This window comes from Delphinapterus leucas, chromosome 14 (assembly GCF_059928025.1).
Source record: "Delphinapterus leucas isolate spDelLeu-1000000601 "Yukka" chromosome 14, BTC_Dleu_Yukka2, whole genome shotgun sequence".
NCBI lineage: Eukaryota > Metazoa > Chordata > Mammalia > Artiodactyla > Monodontidae > Delphinapterus > Delphinapterus leucas.
In genome coordinates, this window is record NC_143142.1 from 61,798,859 (window position 1) to 61,817,035 (window position 18,177).

An 18,177-nucleotide genomic window follows, 5' to 3' on the forward strand; every position below is an offset into this window, starting at 1 on the left:
GGTGATTTTAAATCTTTGTTTAATAAGTCTGGCCTTCCTCAGGGACAGTTCCTATTGATTGCTTTATTTCCCTTGTCTCATACTTTCTTGTTTCTTTGCATGTCTCATAATTGTTTGTTAAAAAACTGGATGTATTAAATAATGTGACAACTCTGAAAATCAGATTCTTCCCTCTCCCCAGGTTTTGTCGTTGCTGGCTTCTTTGTTTAATGGCTTTTCTGGACTAGTTCTGGAAAGTCTTTATTCTTTTGTCAGTTGTAGCCACTGAAATCTCTGCTCAGTCAGCTTAAAGTTTAGCTAATTATTGGACAGAGATTTCCTTAAATGCCTGGGATCAGTAAGCTTCTCAGTCTTTGCCAAGGAGAGCTGTCTGTGTGTTGGGGCATCTTCAACCCTCACCTAGGCAGTTTTCAACTCCACCTAGCCTTTAATTTCTGCTTTCATAGAGATTCAGACTAAGCCAGAGGTGAGAGCTTAGGGCATTCTCAGGTCTTTCTTGAGCATACATACTGTCCTGGGCATGTGCAAGCCCTACACATGCATGAGGTGTTCTAGATTCACAGCAATATGCCCAAGGCTTTTAAAGCCCCCTTTGGATATCTCATTCCCCAGTTTTTCCTTTTAAGCTTTTTGATGAGCTTCTTGTTTTCCTCAACTGTTATCCACCACCTCCAGCACATTTTTTTCCAGTGTTCTCATTACCTTAATGGAGGAGAGAATTTGAGGAGGTCCTCACTTCACCATTTCTACTGACATCTTCAAGACATTTAAGTTTTGATGCAGTGATGAGGTTAGAGAAAGCTGTAGACCATCAGTATACAATAGTAACATAATATGAGTCACACATGTAAGTTTAAATTTATATTAACTACATTTTAAAAAGAAAAAGAAGCAGGTGAAATTAATTTATTTTATTTTTTATTGAAGTATGGTTTATTTACAATGTTGTGTTAGTTTCAGATATACAGCATAGTGATTCTGTTATATATATAACTATATATATATTATTGTTCAGTTTTATATCTACACATATATGTTCTTTTTCAGATTCTTTTCCCTTATAGGTTATTACAAAATATTGAGTGTAGTTCTCTGTGCTATATAGTAGGTCCTTGTTGGTTATCTATTTTATACATAGTAATGTATATATGTTAATCCAAACTAACCATCCCTCCCCCCACTTCCCCCTTGGTAACCATAAGTCTATTTTCTAAGTCTATGAGTCTATTTCTGTTTTGTATATAAGTTCCTTTGCATTATTTTTTCTTTAGACTCCACATATGAGCAATATCATATATTTGTCTTTCTCTGACTGACCTACCTCATCTAGTATGATAATCTCAAGGTCCATCCATGTTGCTGCAAATGGCATTATTTCATTCTTTCTTATGGCTACTATTCCATTGTATAAATATACCACATCTTCTTTGTCTATTCATCTGTTGATGGACACTTAGGTTGCTTCCATGTCTTGGCTATTGTAAATAGTGCTGCAATGAACATCGGGGTGCATGTATCTTTTTGAATTACGTTTTTCCCCGTATGTATGCCTAGGATTGGGATTGAAGGATCATATGGTAGCTCTATTTTTAGTTTTTTCAGGAACCTCCATGCTGTTCTCCATAGTGGCTGCACCAATTTACATTCCCACCAACAGTGTAGGAGGGTTCCCTTTTCTCGACACCCTCTCCAGCATTTATTACTTGTAGACTTTTTGATGATGGCCATTCTGACTGGTGTGAGGTGATACCTCATTGTAGTTTTCATTTGCATTTCTCTTATAATTAGTGACGTTGAGCATATTTTATGTACCTTTTGGCTATCTGTATTAATCAGGTGAAATTAATTTTAATAATATATTTTATTTAGCCTAATATATATAAATACATATATTATTATTTTAATATTTAATCAATATAAAGTATCACTGAGATCTTTTACACATTCTTTTTTCGTACTAAACCTTCAAAACCTACTTCGAGCACATCTCAGTTCAGATTAGCCACATTTTAAGTGTCAAGAGCCATATGGATACTATATTGGAAAGCACAGTTTTAGAGCAAGGAGTCCTGACCCAGGCATCCATAGACAAGATTGACGGGGATGTGAACTTGGATGGAAAAACTAATTTATCTTTATTTTCACTAACCTCCAATGAACTTTAGCATTTACTTCAATTATAAATACAAGCAAAGAACAACAGCCGTATTAGTAGTACCTGAGATTTTTGTCATTGTCACATGATTGGGTTCCCCCAGAAAGCTGACTCTGAGATGGAGAGTTGGATGTAAGAAGTTTACTGGGGTGTATCCTTGGGGTCAATACTTGCAGAGAAGTAAAGGCAGCAGAATTAGGCAGAAGTTGGGCTGTGATGCAGTCACAATAAAGGCCTCAGGTGAGCCTACGGTGAGTTCTGGAGCTAGAATGGCCCTATAGAGTTGTCCTGAGTTGTTACCCCGCATAGTCACTCATCAATGCTTTAAAATTATAATTGGTATTGGATCTGCTGCCCCTATATGCATAGCAGGTTTTTTTTTAATATTGTGATAACTGCATTTCAATATAATTGGTTTTCATTGCATTCTTATTTATTTTATTCATTTACAAACATTCTGGAAGGAAGCCCACAGGCCTACCAAACTGCCAAAGGGGATCCATGGCACAAAAAGTTAAGAACCCTGCTATGAGGAACGTGTAGAAGTCCTGGGAAGAGCAGGCCTGCGTGGGGCACTCTAGACAGCATTGCACAATGGACATTTATTTGTCTCATGATCCTCTACCTTTATCAAAAAATCTGACAATCTTCCCTACCCCCAAATGCCCCTGCTCTCAAAAAGCTATATTATTTGATGTTTTGTCATGGCTTCTCCTTAAAGGATCTTCGGTCATCCAGAGAAGAAAGCCACATTGTGAAGATTGAAAAACCCAATGAAAAGGGTAGAAGAAGAGAAAGTGGGGCAGCCCCTCAGGGCTCTTTGGGCCAAGGGGGCATCAGCCTCTTTCAAGCTGTGGGCTACCTCACAGGCGAGATGAAGGAATGCAGGAGCTGGCTGAAAGGTAGGCCAATGCCCAGGGCAGAAGCTGCCAGGCCAGGCCAGAGAGCCAGCCCTCCCTCTGGCTTGGACTGAGGAAGCTGCTCCCACACTCACCCATGGCAGGGCCACCACATTTGAGGTCCTCCAGCTCAGGGCTGGCTCTGGGTGGCTGTAATGTATCCTACTACCTGAATTCCCATGGTTTCAGAATTCAGTGCATTCCACTGATTTTAGTTCTTTGCAAATTCTTCACTCCTACATGGAATAGATATAGGACAACCACATTAGCAACATAGAAGCCATTTTCAAACAAACTGAATGGTCATTCCTTCACTTATTCCACAGTCATTTTCTATGTGCCAAGAAAATATTGGCCTCAGCCTCCCCAATGTTCCAGATTCTTCCCTTTTAACATCATTCTTCTCCTAGTTTCCCTAAACTAAATGTTGCAACAAATATCCCTAACCTACCCTCCCCCACTTGCCCCTCACTTGTATATATTGTCCTGGAAACCAAACCAGAGAATGAGACAGAATGCATGTCAATACTCAATGTCAATACATAACTCAATGCTGATTTCACAGCTGGGCTAAAATCATTTCTTTCCAAGCCTTTTTTTCTCCAGACTGTATTCTTTGCTGCTGAGATACCAGCCCTCAACTGAGTCATACAGCTCTACACAAAAAGAGTTTCCTTCCCTCCCCACATCTTCCTTTGGACCAATAAATTTCCCTTGGAATGTTCCTGGGGCTTCCTTACCAACCAAGGCGATGGCTGGAATAGCATTAAATTGGTCTCAGCATGGTGCCTCAGTCTGTATGGCAAAACTGACACCACTGTGGACTGATTGTCAGGCCACGCAGAGATTCGGGCTGGGCGCCAGACTGAATGAGGGAAAATGTCCTGGCTAGTGCATCCCTGTCTGCCTTGGTTGCCTCGCCAACCAGTGGTCCAGCAGGGAAGCACAGGCTGATCCCTGCTGATGACTCTGCTTATCTCTTTCAGATAAGCACCTGGCCTTCCAGTTCACAGACTGGGTTCTGAGGGGGGCCGCTCAGGTGATGTTCGTCAACAACCCTCTCAGCGGGTTCATCATCTTCATAGGGCTCCTGATCCAGAATCCCTGGTGGACAATCGCTGGGGGTCTGGGGACAGTGGTGTCAACTTTAACTGCCCTTGTCTTGAGCCAGGACAGGTGAGTTCCTCTCTCTGAGGGTCTTGGGTTCTTGGGATAGACAGGTGGAGAAGTGTTTACTTGAGTGACCTTATCCTAGTATCAGCCAACCACAGTCTCCTGAGTATCAGCTTTAAACATGTCACTGGAGTTCTTTACACAGTTAAACTTCTCCTAAGTTCACAACAAGTGACAGTACCAGGCTCCATCTGACTGTAGAGACTTCTGGAAACACTCCCTCGAAGGCAGGTGCAGAGGAACACTTAAGCTGCTCTTCCTTCATGGAGCCTACAATCTAGTTGAGGGAGATAAGACTAACAGATAAGAAATGTCTCAGAATAATACAGTATATTATATATACAAGACAGTATATACTGGAGAGCTCAGAGAAGGCAGACCTCATTAAGTGTTGGGAAGTTTAGAGAGGGCAGCCTTGAGCTAGTAACATTGATGTGGGAGAGAGGAAGGCAAGAGGAGAAGGCAGTGAGGGCGTGGGGGGGTGGCATGGAGAAGGGAACAACAGGAGCTGAGAGGGGGCAGGTTGGGTCGGGGGGTGGGGGGCAGCTCTGCACCGGTGGTCACAAAGCCCAGTAACAACAACAAGTGCATTTTAGAGAACGGGACCATTTCCTCAGACTTTGCCATATGTTATTCCAATGGTTCCCAAACTTTCCTGATGGCCAGAAACACCTGGAGTGATTGTTAAGAAATGTAGTTTCTCAGCCCCAGTCCCCCTCCCTCCCAGAGATATTCCCATTCAGTGGACCTGGAGGTGGGCGGTGTTTTAAACAAGATTCTCCTGGGTAGTTCTGATGATCAGAGAGGTCTGGGAATGCCCAGAGTCTCAGGTTTTTTTAAATTTGGTGGTCACCACTTCATTTGTAGATCATGAATTTTTAAAAACAGGACTTTTTAAAATTAAAATAATAGAGTAAAATAAAACAGATTAGAGTAATCCATATGTAGTAAAGGTAAACATTATTTTGTGAAATTTTTGTTTCAGTCATGTTGCGTGTGGGGGGGGGTGAGAGAGAGAGAGAGAGAGAGAGAGAGAGAAACTGGGCCATACTATAAAATATGAACACATTCCTTCCTTACCATGGGGTACTGTAAAAATATTGAAAAACACTGTCGTGCCTTGTTACCTGTGATTCTTCCTGCCACTTCACAAGGCAGACAGTGAAGGTAAGAGGGTCCACATTTTGCAAGTGAGAGAAAGAAGGCTAGGAGGAGTAAGGTGCTCACGGAAGGAGCCACAACCAGTGGATGGCAGGGTTCAGGTTTGGACATGTGACCTGCGTCTTCTAACCTGGAGGTCAGTGCTCTCCCTGGCACGTGGACAGAGTGGACAGCAGATCCGGGGGCCCCTGGTGACCCCAGAGCCTGGGGAGTGATCCGAGTTGCTTGTGTTATAACCAACGCTGCACTCCTCCAGCCCCCCTGACATTCCAGCTCCACCAAGGCACAGGCATGGGTTGACTTGTCTCCCATGAGAAGTGTCAGTGCCCCTCTAAGGTGGCCTTGGGGGACCACGCCAATTCTAGCTGGGAGACCATACGAGATCAGATGAATAAGAGGCTGAATTCTTTGGGGTGTAGGTCTGGTAGGTGACAGAAGAAATGGGCTCCAGCCAAGATTTGTGTCTCTGTTTCAAGCAGTGGGTTCCCTATTCCTTGCTGCCACTCACCTACAGCCTCACGGAGAGCTGGCATAGAAATGGCCTCCAACAGAGTCAGCTCTTGTCCTACTGTTCCATCACTGTTCGCCAAAACTGCCCTGAGGTGAACTCCACCCAGCCCACCTACAGGTCACCTTCAAGAAGCCTGTGTCCCTTCCTGCTCTGACAGTCTAATTCGCCAACCTCCCTCCTGACCATGATCCACTGGAAAACTTGCCAAGCCATTCAAAGAGTTGCTCCATGGACTCTTTTTTTGCTCCCAGTTTTATGAGGGAAACACACACATTCCCTGCCTAATCTTCCCAAATATCCTGATTAAGAATCTAAGACAAGTGTGCATTAGCTAAAAACCCAATCCCTCAGCTTGGTTTCCAAAGCCTTCTCTGACGGGCCTCACCCAACCTACCATGTAGCATCACACTCTTCCCAACTGAGCACTTTTTCTTCGGCCTAACTAATCCTACCCTTCCTTCAAATCCCTCCTCTGCCAGGGAGCCACCCTGACTACCCCAGTGCTCTCTGAACCCTCCTTTCTCTCTGAAAAACCACACACACACACACCCCTTCCCCGTGACACACCTCAGGTTTCTCTTAGATTTCCCTCTATATAAAGCAGTCTAGACTCCCCTGAGAAGCAAAGGGGAGCTTAGACACAAAGTGCATTATTTAATTCTAGATCAGTAAGGGTAATCAAGGTATGTGTGTGTGTGTGTGTGTGTGTGTGTGTGTGTGTGATCTAGAAATGTGCCGGCAGCTGTGTGACTACCCTATATTCATTGACTAAGCTGACTTTTTTCTGTGAGCAGCAGGAGGAACAGACCCAGTAAGTGCCAACAAATTCACACAGTACCTCTGTTTTCAACCCCAGGACCACCATCGCCTCGGGTCTCCATGGGTACAATGGGATGCTGGTGGGAATGCTGATAGCTGTGTTCTCCGAGAAGTTAGACTATTACTGGTGGCTTCTGCTTCCTGTGACCTTCACAGCCATGTCCTGGTGAGGCACCTCCTTCTTTCCACTCTCGGACCTACAGGGCCCCAAGGTGCTGTGTCTGACACTGTTGTGGGGTCCAGTGTCTTCATAGTCAACCTGGTTTGTCTCTATCTTGCAATAGTCCATGAGTTGAGTTGCAACAGAAGAGGATCATTTTGAGTTTGGAATAACACGGACCTTTCAAAGAGCAAACGCTACATTTTTTTTTTTGCGGTACGCAGGCCTCTCACTGTTGTGGCCTCTCCCATTGCGGAGCACAGGCTCCAGACGCACAGGCTCAGCGGCCATGGCTCACGGGCCCAGCCGCTCCACGGCATGTGGGATCTTCCCGGACCAGGGCACGAACCCGTGTCCCCTGCATCAGCAGGCGGACGTTCAACCACTGCGCCACCAGGGAAGCCCTGCTACATTTTTTTTTTTTTTTTTTTTTTACTGTGCTGACAACCTCCTCTGAATGATAGGCTTAGTAATAAAGGCTAACATTTACTGAGTATTTTCTACATGCCAGGCACAGTGCTAGGCAAGGGAGGACGATTACTGTCCCCAATTTACAGAAGGGAAGGCTAAGGCATGCAGAGGCTATGCAACCTGCCCCAGATGATGAACCCAGAGTCTGCACTATTCAACTCCAGCCTACATGGGAATCGTCTATCCTGTGGCCTAACCAAGGCCCAAAAGCTGAAACTCACTTGTGATAAAATCAGAGAGCTTTCTTGAAACAAAATGTCTATATTTAAAGCATAGAATCTTTGAACAAGAAACATCAGTTGAGGTCTTGCTGTGCATTTGCCTCATTTTTTAGAAGGAATAAAAGTCAAGATGAAGGGTGTTAGGAACAAATAGGCCTCTTACATATGTAATGTTCAGCTCACTTGAACCTCCAGTGGGTCTATAGCGTTCCTATAGGTTCCTATAGGTTCCTGACTTATAGCGTCAAGGGGTCTGGTCGCACCCACTGTCACATGGTAGCAGGAAGCCTGAGGGGAGCCCATGTCCCCCAATCCCCTGAACTCTACCACTCTCTGACATGTCGACTGATTTTTAACATCTTTCTTTGGTTTCAAAGTCTGGAGTTACTAAAACCAGTTAGTTTAATTTAGTTTAAGTGCTGTTCCGTTACTTTTTAGGAGTGTTTGCAAATAAATTACTACATTAAGCATCCTGGGCAATTCACGTTTCTTCTTAGGATTTCTTCGTTAATCTGTCAGGACAAAATGCTAACGCAGTCATTTCTGTGGGGATTTCCTTAATGTCCCCCACACGCCACGCCTGAGGGGGAGGAGAACTTGTCTTCATTTGCATACATTTGGTTTATAACTACATAGATTAAGCCCCTCAGACACAGTGCACTGGGTGGCAGTGTGTCTACCGTGCCCCCATCCCCACCCTCACTTCCCAATTTAAAGTGAAAAAGAAAAAAACATTGGGCCCCTATGCTGGCTGAGCTCTGTGTTACTATCCGGGCACTTCATGAATCCACTCACACAATCCTGGAAATCCAATCCACAGCGTAGGTACTAAGTAGTGCTGGAGTTATCCAACAAACAAAAATTTGCTGAGGGCCTGCTATGTGCAGAGACTATTCTAGAAGTCGGGGAGAGCTGTGAGCAAGAGAAAGTCTCCATCCTCTGGGAGCTGACATTCTTCTTGGCAAAGATAGAAATAAACTCATCAATTGTTCAGTAAAACGATCATTTCAAGATATGATACGTGCTTTGAGGAAAGCAAAATGGAGCAAATGGGACAAAGAGTGATCCCAGACTTGGGTGGTCAGGGAAGGCCACTTGGAAGAGGAGACATCTGAACTGTCACCTAAATAAGAAAGTACCTGCCATCTGAAGATCTGGGTGAAGTATATTGCAGGCAGAACCAGTGGCATATGCAAAGACACCTACTGGAGGAGTATGATGTGTTCAAGAAACAAGACCAGAGGGGCTGAAGCCCAGTGAATGAAGGAGGGGTGGCAGGAGGTGAGGGCAGAAGTAGATGATGGCCAAGGCCCATACACCTTGTGGATCTAGTAAGCCTTTCTTTTAATTGAAATATAGTTGCTGTACAACGTTATATAAGTTATAGGTGTACAATATAGTGATTCACAATTTTTAAAGGTTATACTCCATTTATAGTTATTATAAGATTGGTTATATTCCCCGTATTGTACAATATATCCTTGTAGCTTACTTTGTACCTAATAGTTTGTACCTCTCCAGTAAGCCTTTTGAGTTTTACAACTGTGATGAGAAGCAGTTAAAGGGTTTTAAGCAGAGGAGTGATAGGATGTGGTTTAAATTTAAACAAATCACTCTGCTGGTAGTGTGGAGAATGGATTTTAGCTGGAGTGGGAGTGGATGCTAGAAGCATAGTTAGGTCTGCTGCAATAACCCACAGAGGACAGGAATGCTTTAACCAGGGTGATGTCCATGAAGGTGAAGAGAAGTGGTTGGGCTTGGGGTATATTTTAAGGAAGGTAGTTGGCAGGACTTTCTGGGAGGCTGTGGAGTTTGGGGGTGGGGGTGAAGGAAGACTCGGTGCACTCCTATAATTTGCCTGAGCACCTGGGTTGATGGAGGAGACGGAAAGAAAAACCAGTTGATGGTGAGGGACAGGACACACGTCAAGAGTTCTGTCTGGACGTATTAAACTTCAGCATTCTGAGTAGAGATGCTGAGAAAGAAATTGGGTGTGCAAATCTGGAACTTAGTGATTTGGTCAAGATTAGGAAGGCAGAAGCATATGGAAGATATTTCATCCTTGAAACTAAAGGTTATCACCCAGGAGGAGAGGATTCCAAAAGAGAAGATCGAAGACAGAGCTGTAGGATCTTCCAAGATTTAGATGCCTGGCAGAAGAGTGGAAGAACCACTGAAGGGGACTTGAGAAGGAGAAGCTAGAGAAGCAACTAAGTGCAGTGTCGTGGTAGCCCTGACAGAAAGTGTTTCGATCCAGGCGGAGGATCCAACTGTCAAATGAAAGGGGCAGAGAATGACCACGGCAAGAGAGATGTCATCGGTGAACTGGACAAAAGCCATTTCTGTGGTGTAGGGAGAACATCCACCTGACTGGAGTGGGTTTAGGAAAGAATGGGAGTAGAAAAATTGGGGACAGCAAAGATAGACAAGTTTTGAAGAGTATTGTTGTGCAGGGGGCAGAGAAAAGGGGCAATATTTGGACCAGAAATAAGAAAGGGGGAGGATTTTTAAGGTAGAAGGTACTAGAACACATTATGTATTTATGAGAGTGACCTGGAGAAAAAGGAGAGGTTGAAGCTGCAGGAGAGAAAGGAGAGAATTGCAAGAATGAAGTCTTTGAGAGACTGGATCCCAAGTACAAGGAAAAGAATTGGCCTGATAAGGGAGCAAGGACACTTCCATTATATGAAAAAGGCAGAGAGGAAGAGTATGTGGGAACAAAGCAGTCGGAGTATGAATCTTATGGTTGGGAAAATGAAGCATTTCTCATCTTGTCATTTCTGTTTTCTTAGTGGCGTAAAGCAAGGTGGTTAGCTGAAACTAAAGGGAAGCAGAAAGTGAAGAATTGAGAAAGGAGAAAATGCAAAATTGTTGTCTCAGCAAGTTGGAGAGTTAATTTGCTAGGGACGTATAGTAGGAATTTCAGGCAGTCTTAAATGCCCAATTGAGATTCATCGTACTTAATTAAAAGTGAGCCAGTCAACTGCATCACATGAGTTCAAGTTTTGTCCTGCAGCTCACTGCTTGTGGGAGATGTAGAGTGTTGGGTGCCAGGTGGATGGCCCTTTCAGAGGAAACTGAGGCTAAGGAAGGTTCATTTCCTAATGCAGCTCACTCAGCCTGTAAGTGTAGGAGTTAGGATTTGCACCTCGCTCCATCTTTCTCCAGAATCCACTCTCTCCCCAAGGAAGACACCAGGAAGACAGAGGACACAGTCAACTGAAGGTTTCATTTTCACATGGTGGCTCCTAGCATAATTCCAAGTACTTCAGCTGAATTGCTATATTCGTAGCAGCCTCCTCTTAGAAGGTTATTTAAAGCATACAGTCTAAATGTTATCACAGCCCAGGATACAGTGTGATGTACATTGTAATGATCCAAAGGCAATACATGACATTTTGTAAGGATAAGATTTTGTTTAGTTTTCTTGGTTTAAGAAACAAGGAAATATATAAATTATTTTATAACATTTTCTATTGAAAACAAGTTATAAGACTTTTAAGTTTTGTTTCCCAAAGATGTAGACTTATATTGAACACCTTACTTCCTGTCCCAGGTAAATGGACCACTCGAGTCTCAAGGGAGCCAGGAATGGCTGTGCCAAGGAGAGGGGACAGTGAGTGGTCCAGTGACCAGAGCTGACTAGACAGTATAGACTGAAGGATGAGTGCAGCGATTAATCCTTTGTCCCTTCCATCTCCAGCCCTGTCTTTTCTAGTGCCTTGAGTTCCATCTTCAGCAAGTGGGACCTCCCGGTCTTCACACTGCCCTTCAACATGGCAGTGACCCTGTACCTGGCGGCCACGGGCCACTACAACCTCTTCTTCCCCACGACGCTAGTGGAGCCTGTGTCTTCAGTGCCAAACATCACCTGGTCAGATATTGAGATGTCTTTGGTAAGTCACCAGTGGCAGGTGTGTGGGGCCCTGTTTCCACTGCAGACCGTCTCACTCACCACTTTGTGGATTACTCAGGCTCTCATCTTCTCTAGATGCACCTCCAGCAGGTGATGGGTCTTAGCAGAGAGGAGGACAGGAAATGGCCACTGCCACCTCCATACGTTCTTTCAGTAAACCCCTACTGAGGACCTTATTTGTGTCGGGCACTTTATCAGACACTGGGAATACACGGAGAACAAAACAACATCCCTGCCTTCATGACGCCTACACTCTGCACAGGGAAACAGATAATAAACAAGTTCACAGATAAAGCTTAAGTTGACAAGACAGAACGGTGGGATTAAGGGGAAAATATTAAATAAAACAGATAGTTGGGTGAAGGGTCAGCACACTAAAATAATGTTTAAAATTAAGATTTTAAAGATATTATCAATAGAAGATGGGGTTAAATTTTTGTTTATTTTCCATATCAGCGGTTCTCAAGCAGGAGTGATTTTTGCCTTCCTGGGGAAGGCAAATGTCTGCAGAAATGTTATAATTATCAAGACTGGGGAGAAAGGGTGCCACTGGCATCTAGTGGGTAGAGGCGAGGGATGCTGCTAGATATCCCACAATGCACAGGTCAGCCCCTGTCCCACAGCAAAAAATTAACCAGCCCAAAATTTCAGCAATTCCAAAGTTGAGAAACCCTGCTTTATATTCTATCGCACATGTACATATTCATTTATTCTACTGATCTCTAGACATCAGAGATCAAGGGATATAATAAAAACCTAACATAAGATTAGATATATAGAATCGTAAAATTTTGCCTTTGTTAATGAATATAGAGATAGCTAACAGCTTACACTAAAGCAAGTTTATTATGTATCAGACACTGTTCCAAGCCCTCAGCTTACTAACTCATTTAACCCTCATCATAACCCAATGCTGTAAGTTCTATCATCATCCCCTTTCACAGACGGGAAAACCAAGGCACAGAGAGGGTTAGATCCCTGAGGTCAAACTGTAGCTAGTGCCTCAAATATTGTTCACAAAATCTGATTTCTGAGCCCTCCCCCCCAGCCAAGTCCTTTGTCTAGATGTGCTTAAACCTCTGGGTGGCCCTGGTGCCGGGCAGACACCAGGTGGGGTGGACAGCACAGGCCCTGCAGCGTCAGCCAAACTCCGAGCCTGAACCTGTCAGAAAAGGAAAGGCTCCCCTGCCCCTCATGGCAAACACTGCTGCCAGCAATGCCAAACCTTTTTCAAGCTTTTGTCTTTTTAAAAGCTTTACCTGAGGCTGAGGTTAGAATGGGATCAGAGGCAGGATTAGGGCCTAAATTCAAGACAATGGAAAAGACAGAGCCCTGCATTTAAGCAAAAGCCCACCCTCTCAAATGGAAAACTGCTGGGGTCAGAGCAGGGACAAAACTAATTTTGAATCATCAATGATCAGCCATCTGGCGACTGGACACACACGGCCTCAGGGGCACAACCTGCTATCCCTGAGCCCTAGGGGTGAGTCTGAGTGACAGCCACAGGGACATGTGGCACTGCCAGAGAGAAAGGGCCACCAAGCCCCCCACCCACCCTGCACGGTGAGGCTGTACTGTCCTGTGCTGAGGGGACCAGAGTGGAGACAGCCACACAGAAGAGGTACCTCTTGTTCATCTTCAAAACAAACAAAGTGGTAGGAGCCAAATCCAGATACCCTGAGGCCCAAGCACACCCTCTGAATTCCCCACCACCACTACTCTGACCACTGGCTCCTTTTCTTCTGCACATCCAGATCTGAGTTTTGAAGAATCAATGCCATTTCCCTCTTTCTCTTCAAAACAATGAGGGGAGTGACTTCTGTTTTGTTTAACCAGCTTGTTGTTGTTACACAAGGATTATCCGGAGTACATAGGAGGCCTGTCCTTAGTAAATTTCCACCGCACACCTGACTGCACTGCGCACCAGGGTATTGGCTGTGGCCCGGAGCACAGCTTGGAGGGACCAGGGCCACCATTTGCCAGGCTGAAATTTGGAAACCGGCAGAGCTTCATTCTAAACCCAGGCTTCACTCCAAAGCAGCTCGTCCCCTCATTCTTCTCATTCTTGCCTGCTTGGGCTTTAAACCTGGGTCCCCAGTTGGGAAGGTGGGAGTCGGATTCCCCACGGCATCCTGCATTCCTCAGATGTAGGGAAGTCATGGAATATTTACTGAGTAGATTTCCAACCTGTTCCCACTCTGAAGCTGAGCTCCCTGGACTGGTACAAAGGGTTTTCAGGGTTTCTTTAAATAAGACGGGGCCCCCACCCTATGATTCCTTGCAGAAGTCTATAGACTCTGGCCCAAACAGTGCTTGGTGATTAAAAGGCCACCCATTCGGAGACAAGAATGGACATAGTTTAAAAGCTCTCTGGGACTCCTCAAATTCTCTAAAGAAATCATACTGACTCCAGAATTAAGTCAAGTTGTTAAAAAGAACAAAATTTCATCAAAGGGAGAAATGCAATGCACTCCCAACATCTCCAGGAGATTGTCTGTAGCTAATCCATTGCTCTCCAAGCTCTGTTGTACATTAGAGTCACCAGAGGCCCCAGCCATGCCTCCTGACCCCCCACACCAGTTAAAACAGAATGTCTGGGGAGGGGCCAGATATCAACATTTTTTAAAACGACCTTTAGGTGATTCCAATGTACACAAAGTTTGGAAACCACTGAGCTAACCAACACATATTTATTAAACACCTATTATGGGCCCAGGTAAAGGAGGCCTGTCCTCAAAAAGGTCATGTGAGCTGGTAATGGAGAGAGGAGTTGGCAGAATCTTAAAGCTGGAAGATAGTCGGCTAGGACAGCCTCCCCATCTTACGGAGGAGGCCACCAGAGCCCAGATTAGGAGGCAACATGCCAGCCGTTACACAATGACCTCCTGCAGAGCCCCCTAAAAGCTAGAGCTCTCGGGCTTCCCTGGTGGCGCAGTGGTTGAGAGTCTGCCCGTGAGCCATGGCCGCTGAGCCTGCGCGTCTGGAGCCTGTGCTCTGCAATGGGAGAGGCCACAACAGTAAGAGGCCGCGTACCGCAAAAAAAAAAAAAGCTAGAGCTCTCGCCTCCCAAGCCAGTCCTCCCCCTGCCCTGTCAATCTCCCTCCTTTCCTTTTTGCCCTCAAAGAACTTTTTGCCAAGGTGTGGGTGGTTCAGCTAGGGCAAAAAAAGGCTATCTGACATCACTGCCAAATCAATCACCTCCAATTCCAGCGCCACCCAATGACTCTCAGGCCCAGGGATTTGGGGCTCCATGCTGTTCTCCAGATGTTCCTCGCGCTACCTTTCTGCAATGCGAAGTGCTCCTCCAGAGCAGGGGAAGTGGCTTCCCCTCCTTCCCAGGGTCCCACCATCCCCCAGGTAGCACTGAATGTGAGGCAGCCACCAGTAGACTAGGGGTCAAGCTCAGAGGCTCTAGCCTGGGCTTGGCCACAAAGAGCTGGCTGACCTTTGGTCAAAACATTCATCAAAATGGCCTAGAATATTTCCAAAATTCCTGGAATATTTCTAGAATTTCAGAAGGTCTAGGGGAAATCCCCTAGTGCCTGAAACCCCCAGTGGCAGTCCAGGGAGGTATCCTCTGGTCCCCTCAAAGCAAAAGCCATGTGTCCCTCAGAAGCACCTCTGTCTGGCCTCTGTGTTGCGGGACCTGCCCGGCTTTGCATGAGGGATGCTCAGATGCCTGCCAGGTGGTGGAGTGAGGAGTTATTTGTTCCAGTTTGTGCCCTCCCATGTTCTCCCACACACTGGAGGGCACAGCCATCCTTCCGTTCCACCCCATTACCCACCCAGGAATGGCTCACTCCTGGCCCTAGGGCCTGGTCCTTGCATTATCAGCCCACGCTCCAGTGACCTGGATTCTGTTGACTTTGCAGCTGCTACAATCCATCCCCATTGGGGTCGGACAGGTGTATGGCTGCGACAATCCCTGGACAGGTGGCGTGTTCCTGGTGGCCCTGTTCATCTGCTCGCCACTCATCTGCTTGCATGCAGCCATTGGCTCAATCGTGGGGATGTTAGCAGGTAGGACAGGGCCCCCTCTCTGCAGGGATCATTTTCCTGGGGTCATTTTTCCCCAGCACACAGCAAATTGTCTAGACGTATCTTCACTGGAGTTTTTAAACACTGTCAGGGCTTGAGAATTATTTTTCCATTTCTCGAGTCTGCAAAGGGAGCAGATTGCAGTAGCAGGATGTGTGGAGAGATGCAAAGGGACTGAGACGTGTTGGCCTGTAAACTGAGCCCCTGGGAGCTGAGGGGTGGGAGGAGGGCAACCCAGTGAGGGTGGGGGCCAGTAGCAGACCAAGCAGAGGTATAAATGACCCAGCTCTTCGAAATTTTGACTAAGCTAAAAGGAAAACTTTTCTCAGAAATTGAATTGCCATTTGACAAATGTCATTTAATTTCTATATATGTGTATATATACACATTTATATATGTAACTGCAGACAGTAGAGTCAGAAATAGACGTCGGGCGCTTTAAGAATAGGAGCCTGTTGATTTATCGCAATATTTTTCAGAAACTTCTTGGAAGCACAACTTTAAAAATAAATTGTTTTATTTGGAAAGAATTTCAAACTTATCAAAAATTATGAAAATAGGGCTTCCCTGGTGGCGCAGTGGTTGAGAGTCCGCCTGCCGATGCAGGGGACATGGGTTCGTGCCCCGGTCCGGGAAGATCCCACATGCCGCGGAGCGGCTGGGCCCGTGAGCCATGGCCGCTGAGCCTGCGCGTCCAGAGCCTGTGCTCTGCAACGGGAGAGGCCACAACAGTGAGAGGCTCATGTACCACAAAAAAAAAAAAAAGAAAAATTACGAAAATAAAAATAGTCCAAGAGGCACGCACAAATTCTTTACCCAGATCACCTGCTGTTCACATTCTACCCCTTTTGCTTCTCATTTCTCCAACTGTATATATAGATATAGCTATATCTGTATATACATAATGTTTTTCAACCAGTTGAAGCAGAACTTTTTCAATTGAAATCTTTCTTGCTAAAAATGCAGCTGCTCTGGCCAAAGGAGTGGGGAGGGCCTAGAGTCCACCTGTTTGGCTTATCCTCACCATAGAAGTAGTCATACCTCTGAGTGAAATCTTTGAAAAACAGTGGAAACCACTGCTCTCCTCCCATTTTTGGTTTCCTAAGACCAGACACTATTTGCAGAGGCTCCTCTGATGAGTAGGGGTAGCAGGTGTGGGGGGAACGACGGAAGAGAGGCCACCTGAGACCTGGCACCAGCATGGGGTGATCTTTGTGCTGTGACCCTGAATCAGCCAGAAATGCAACACCTTGTCCCACAGCCCTGACGGTGGCCATGCCCTTCAAGACTATCTACCTGGGCCTCTGGAGCTACAACTGCGTCCTCTCCTGCATCGCCATCGGTGGCATGTTCTACGCCCTTACCTGGCAGACCCACCTGCTGGCCCTCATCTGCGGTGGGTATCTGGGAAAGCTGGCAACCAAGCCACTCTGCCGTTCCTTGCCCTCCCCACTCCCCTGGTTATGTGACATCCATGGTGGCCACTAATCAGTACTGAGCAGTAGTGATGGAAGGACTGTGGCTGGGGTCCTATCACTAGAGGGTTTAATGGTAGGGTCCCTAACAGCTGGGGGATTTGAGGCTCCTCCACTGTCAGATGGAGTCACCACCACTATTACTGCTACTATATGTACACAGTGTTATAAATTTCACAAGGAAATCCCACACACGTTTCCTCATGTGCTAGTGGCAGTGCTCCTGCCCTGAATAACTCTTCATTCAACCACTATTTGTAAGGCACCACTAAGTTCTAGGCCCTTGGCTAGGCATGGAGAATACAGAGGTGACCACATCCTCATGAAGCCATGGTCTAGCAGAGGAGAAATAATTGCACAATTATTCAGGCTAAGATATCTAAAAAGATGGTTGGAAAGATCCAGTGAGATGATGTATGTACCTGGCAGCACTGAGGTCACAGAAAATGAGAACATAGCACTAAGGAAGCTTGATTTCCATAGAGTAAACAGAGAAGAGAAGAGAAATGGGCCACGATCATTACACCTGCACCCCAGCACCATGCTCTTAAAGGACAGAATATCATCTAGAAGAGCTTTTCCTATTTTTTCCCCACTTACGTGTGGGGACTGTAAATGACTTCCATGTCTCTTGTATCCTCCTCAGCATCCAGCCCAAGGCTGGGCTTGGAGACAGTGGGCTCAGTAAATATTTACCAAGTCAAAAGTACCAGGTATTTTGAGGTTCAGACTGTAACTGTCTTTGTCCTTCAGAGGAGTGGCAGATTCCTGTGGCTGGAACCATCTGGGAAGGCTTCAAGAGGAGGCTGGGGTTTATCTCAACACTTTCAGGGTGGGATTTAGATAGGCAAAGATGAGGGAAAAGGTGTTCTGGACAGAGAAACAGAGCAAAGGTACAGCGGTAGAAGGAGCTTGTCCAGAGGCACCAGGGGTATGGATGAGCTCCCCTAACTGTCCAACTACTCTCATCCTGTGGGTGAACCCACATGCCTGGCTCAGGGACCCAATAAGGCCCAGCCGTGGTGGGACTTGATTAAGGTCCAACAGCATCACAGCAGCTCAGAATCTTGGACAGGAGGGACTTTATCCAGAGCACACATAGTCTGACCACTCACCCCCAGACAGATCAGCCTGTGCTAGACCATCACCAAGGTCAGTGTGGACTAGTGAAAGATGCT

The 18,177-nt window shown here is 45.7% G+C and overlaps 1 protein-coding gene across 1 annotated transcript in view; it reads left to right on the forward strand.

Annotated features, from left to right (window-relative positions):
• Window positions 1-18,177, forward strand: part of SLC14A2 (solute carrier family 14 member 2) — a 56,357-nt gene that overhangs the window by 7,505 nt on the left and 30,675 nt on the right. The window contains exons 2-7 of the mRNA XM_022561811.2: window positions 2,877-3,057; window positions 4,041-4,230; window positions 6,756-6,884; window positions 11,274-11,466; window positions 15,359-15,506; window positions 16,786-16,920. Coding sequence (XP_022417519.1) covers window positions 2,877-3,057; window positions 4,041-4,230; window positions 6,756-6,884; window positions 11,274-11,466; window positions 15,359-15,506; window positions 16,786-16,920 — 976 coding nt within the window. The remainder of the gene's footprint in view (window positions 1-2,876; window positions 3,058-4,040; window positions 4,231-6,755; window positions 6,885-11,273; window positions 11,467-15,358; window positions 15,507-16,785; window positions 16,921-18,177) is intronic.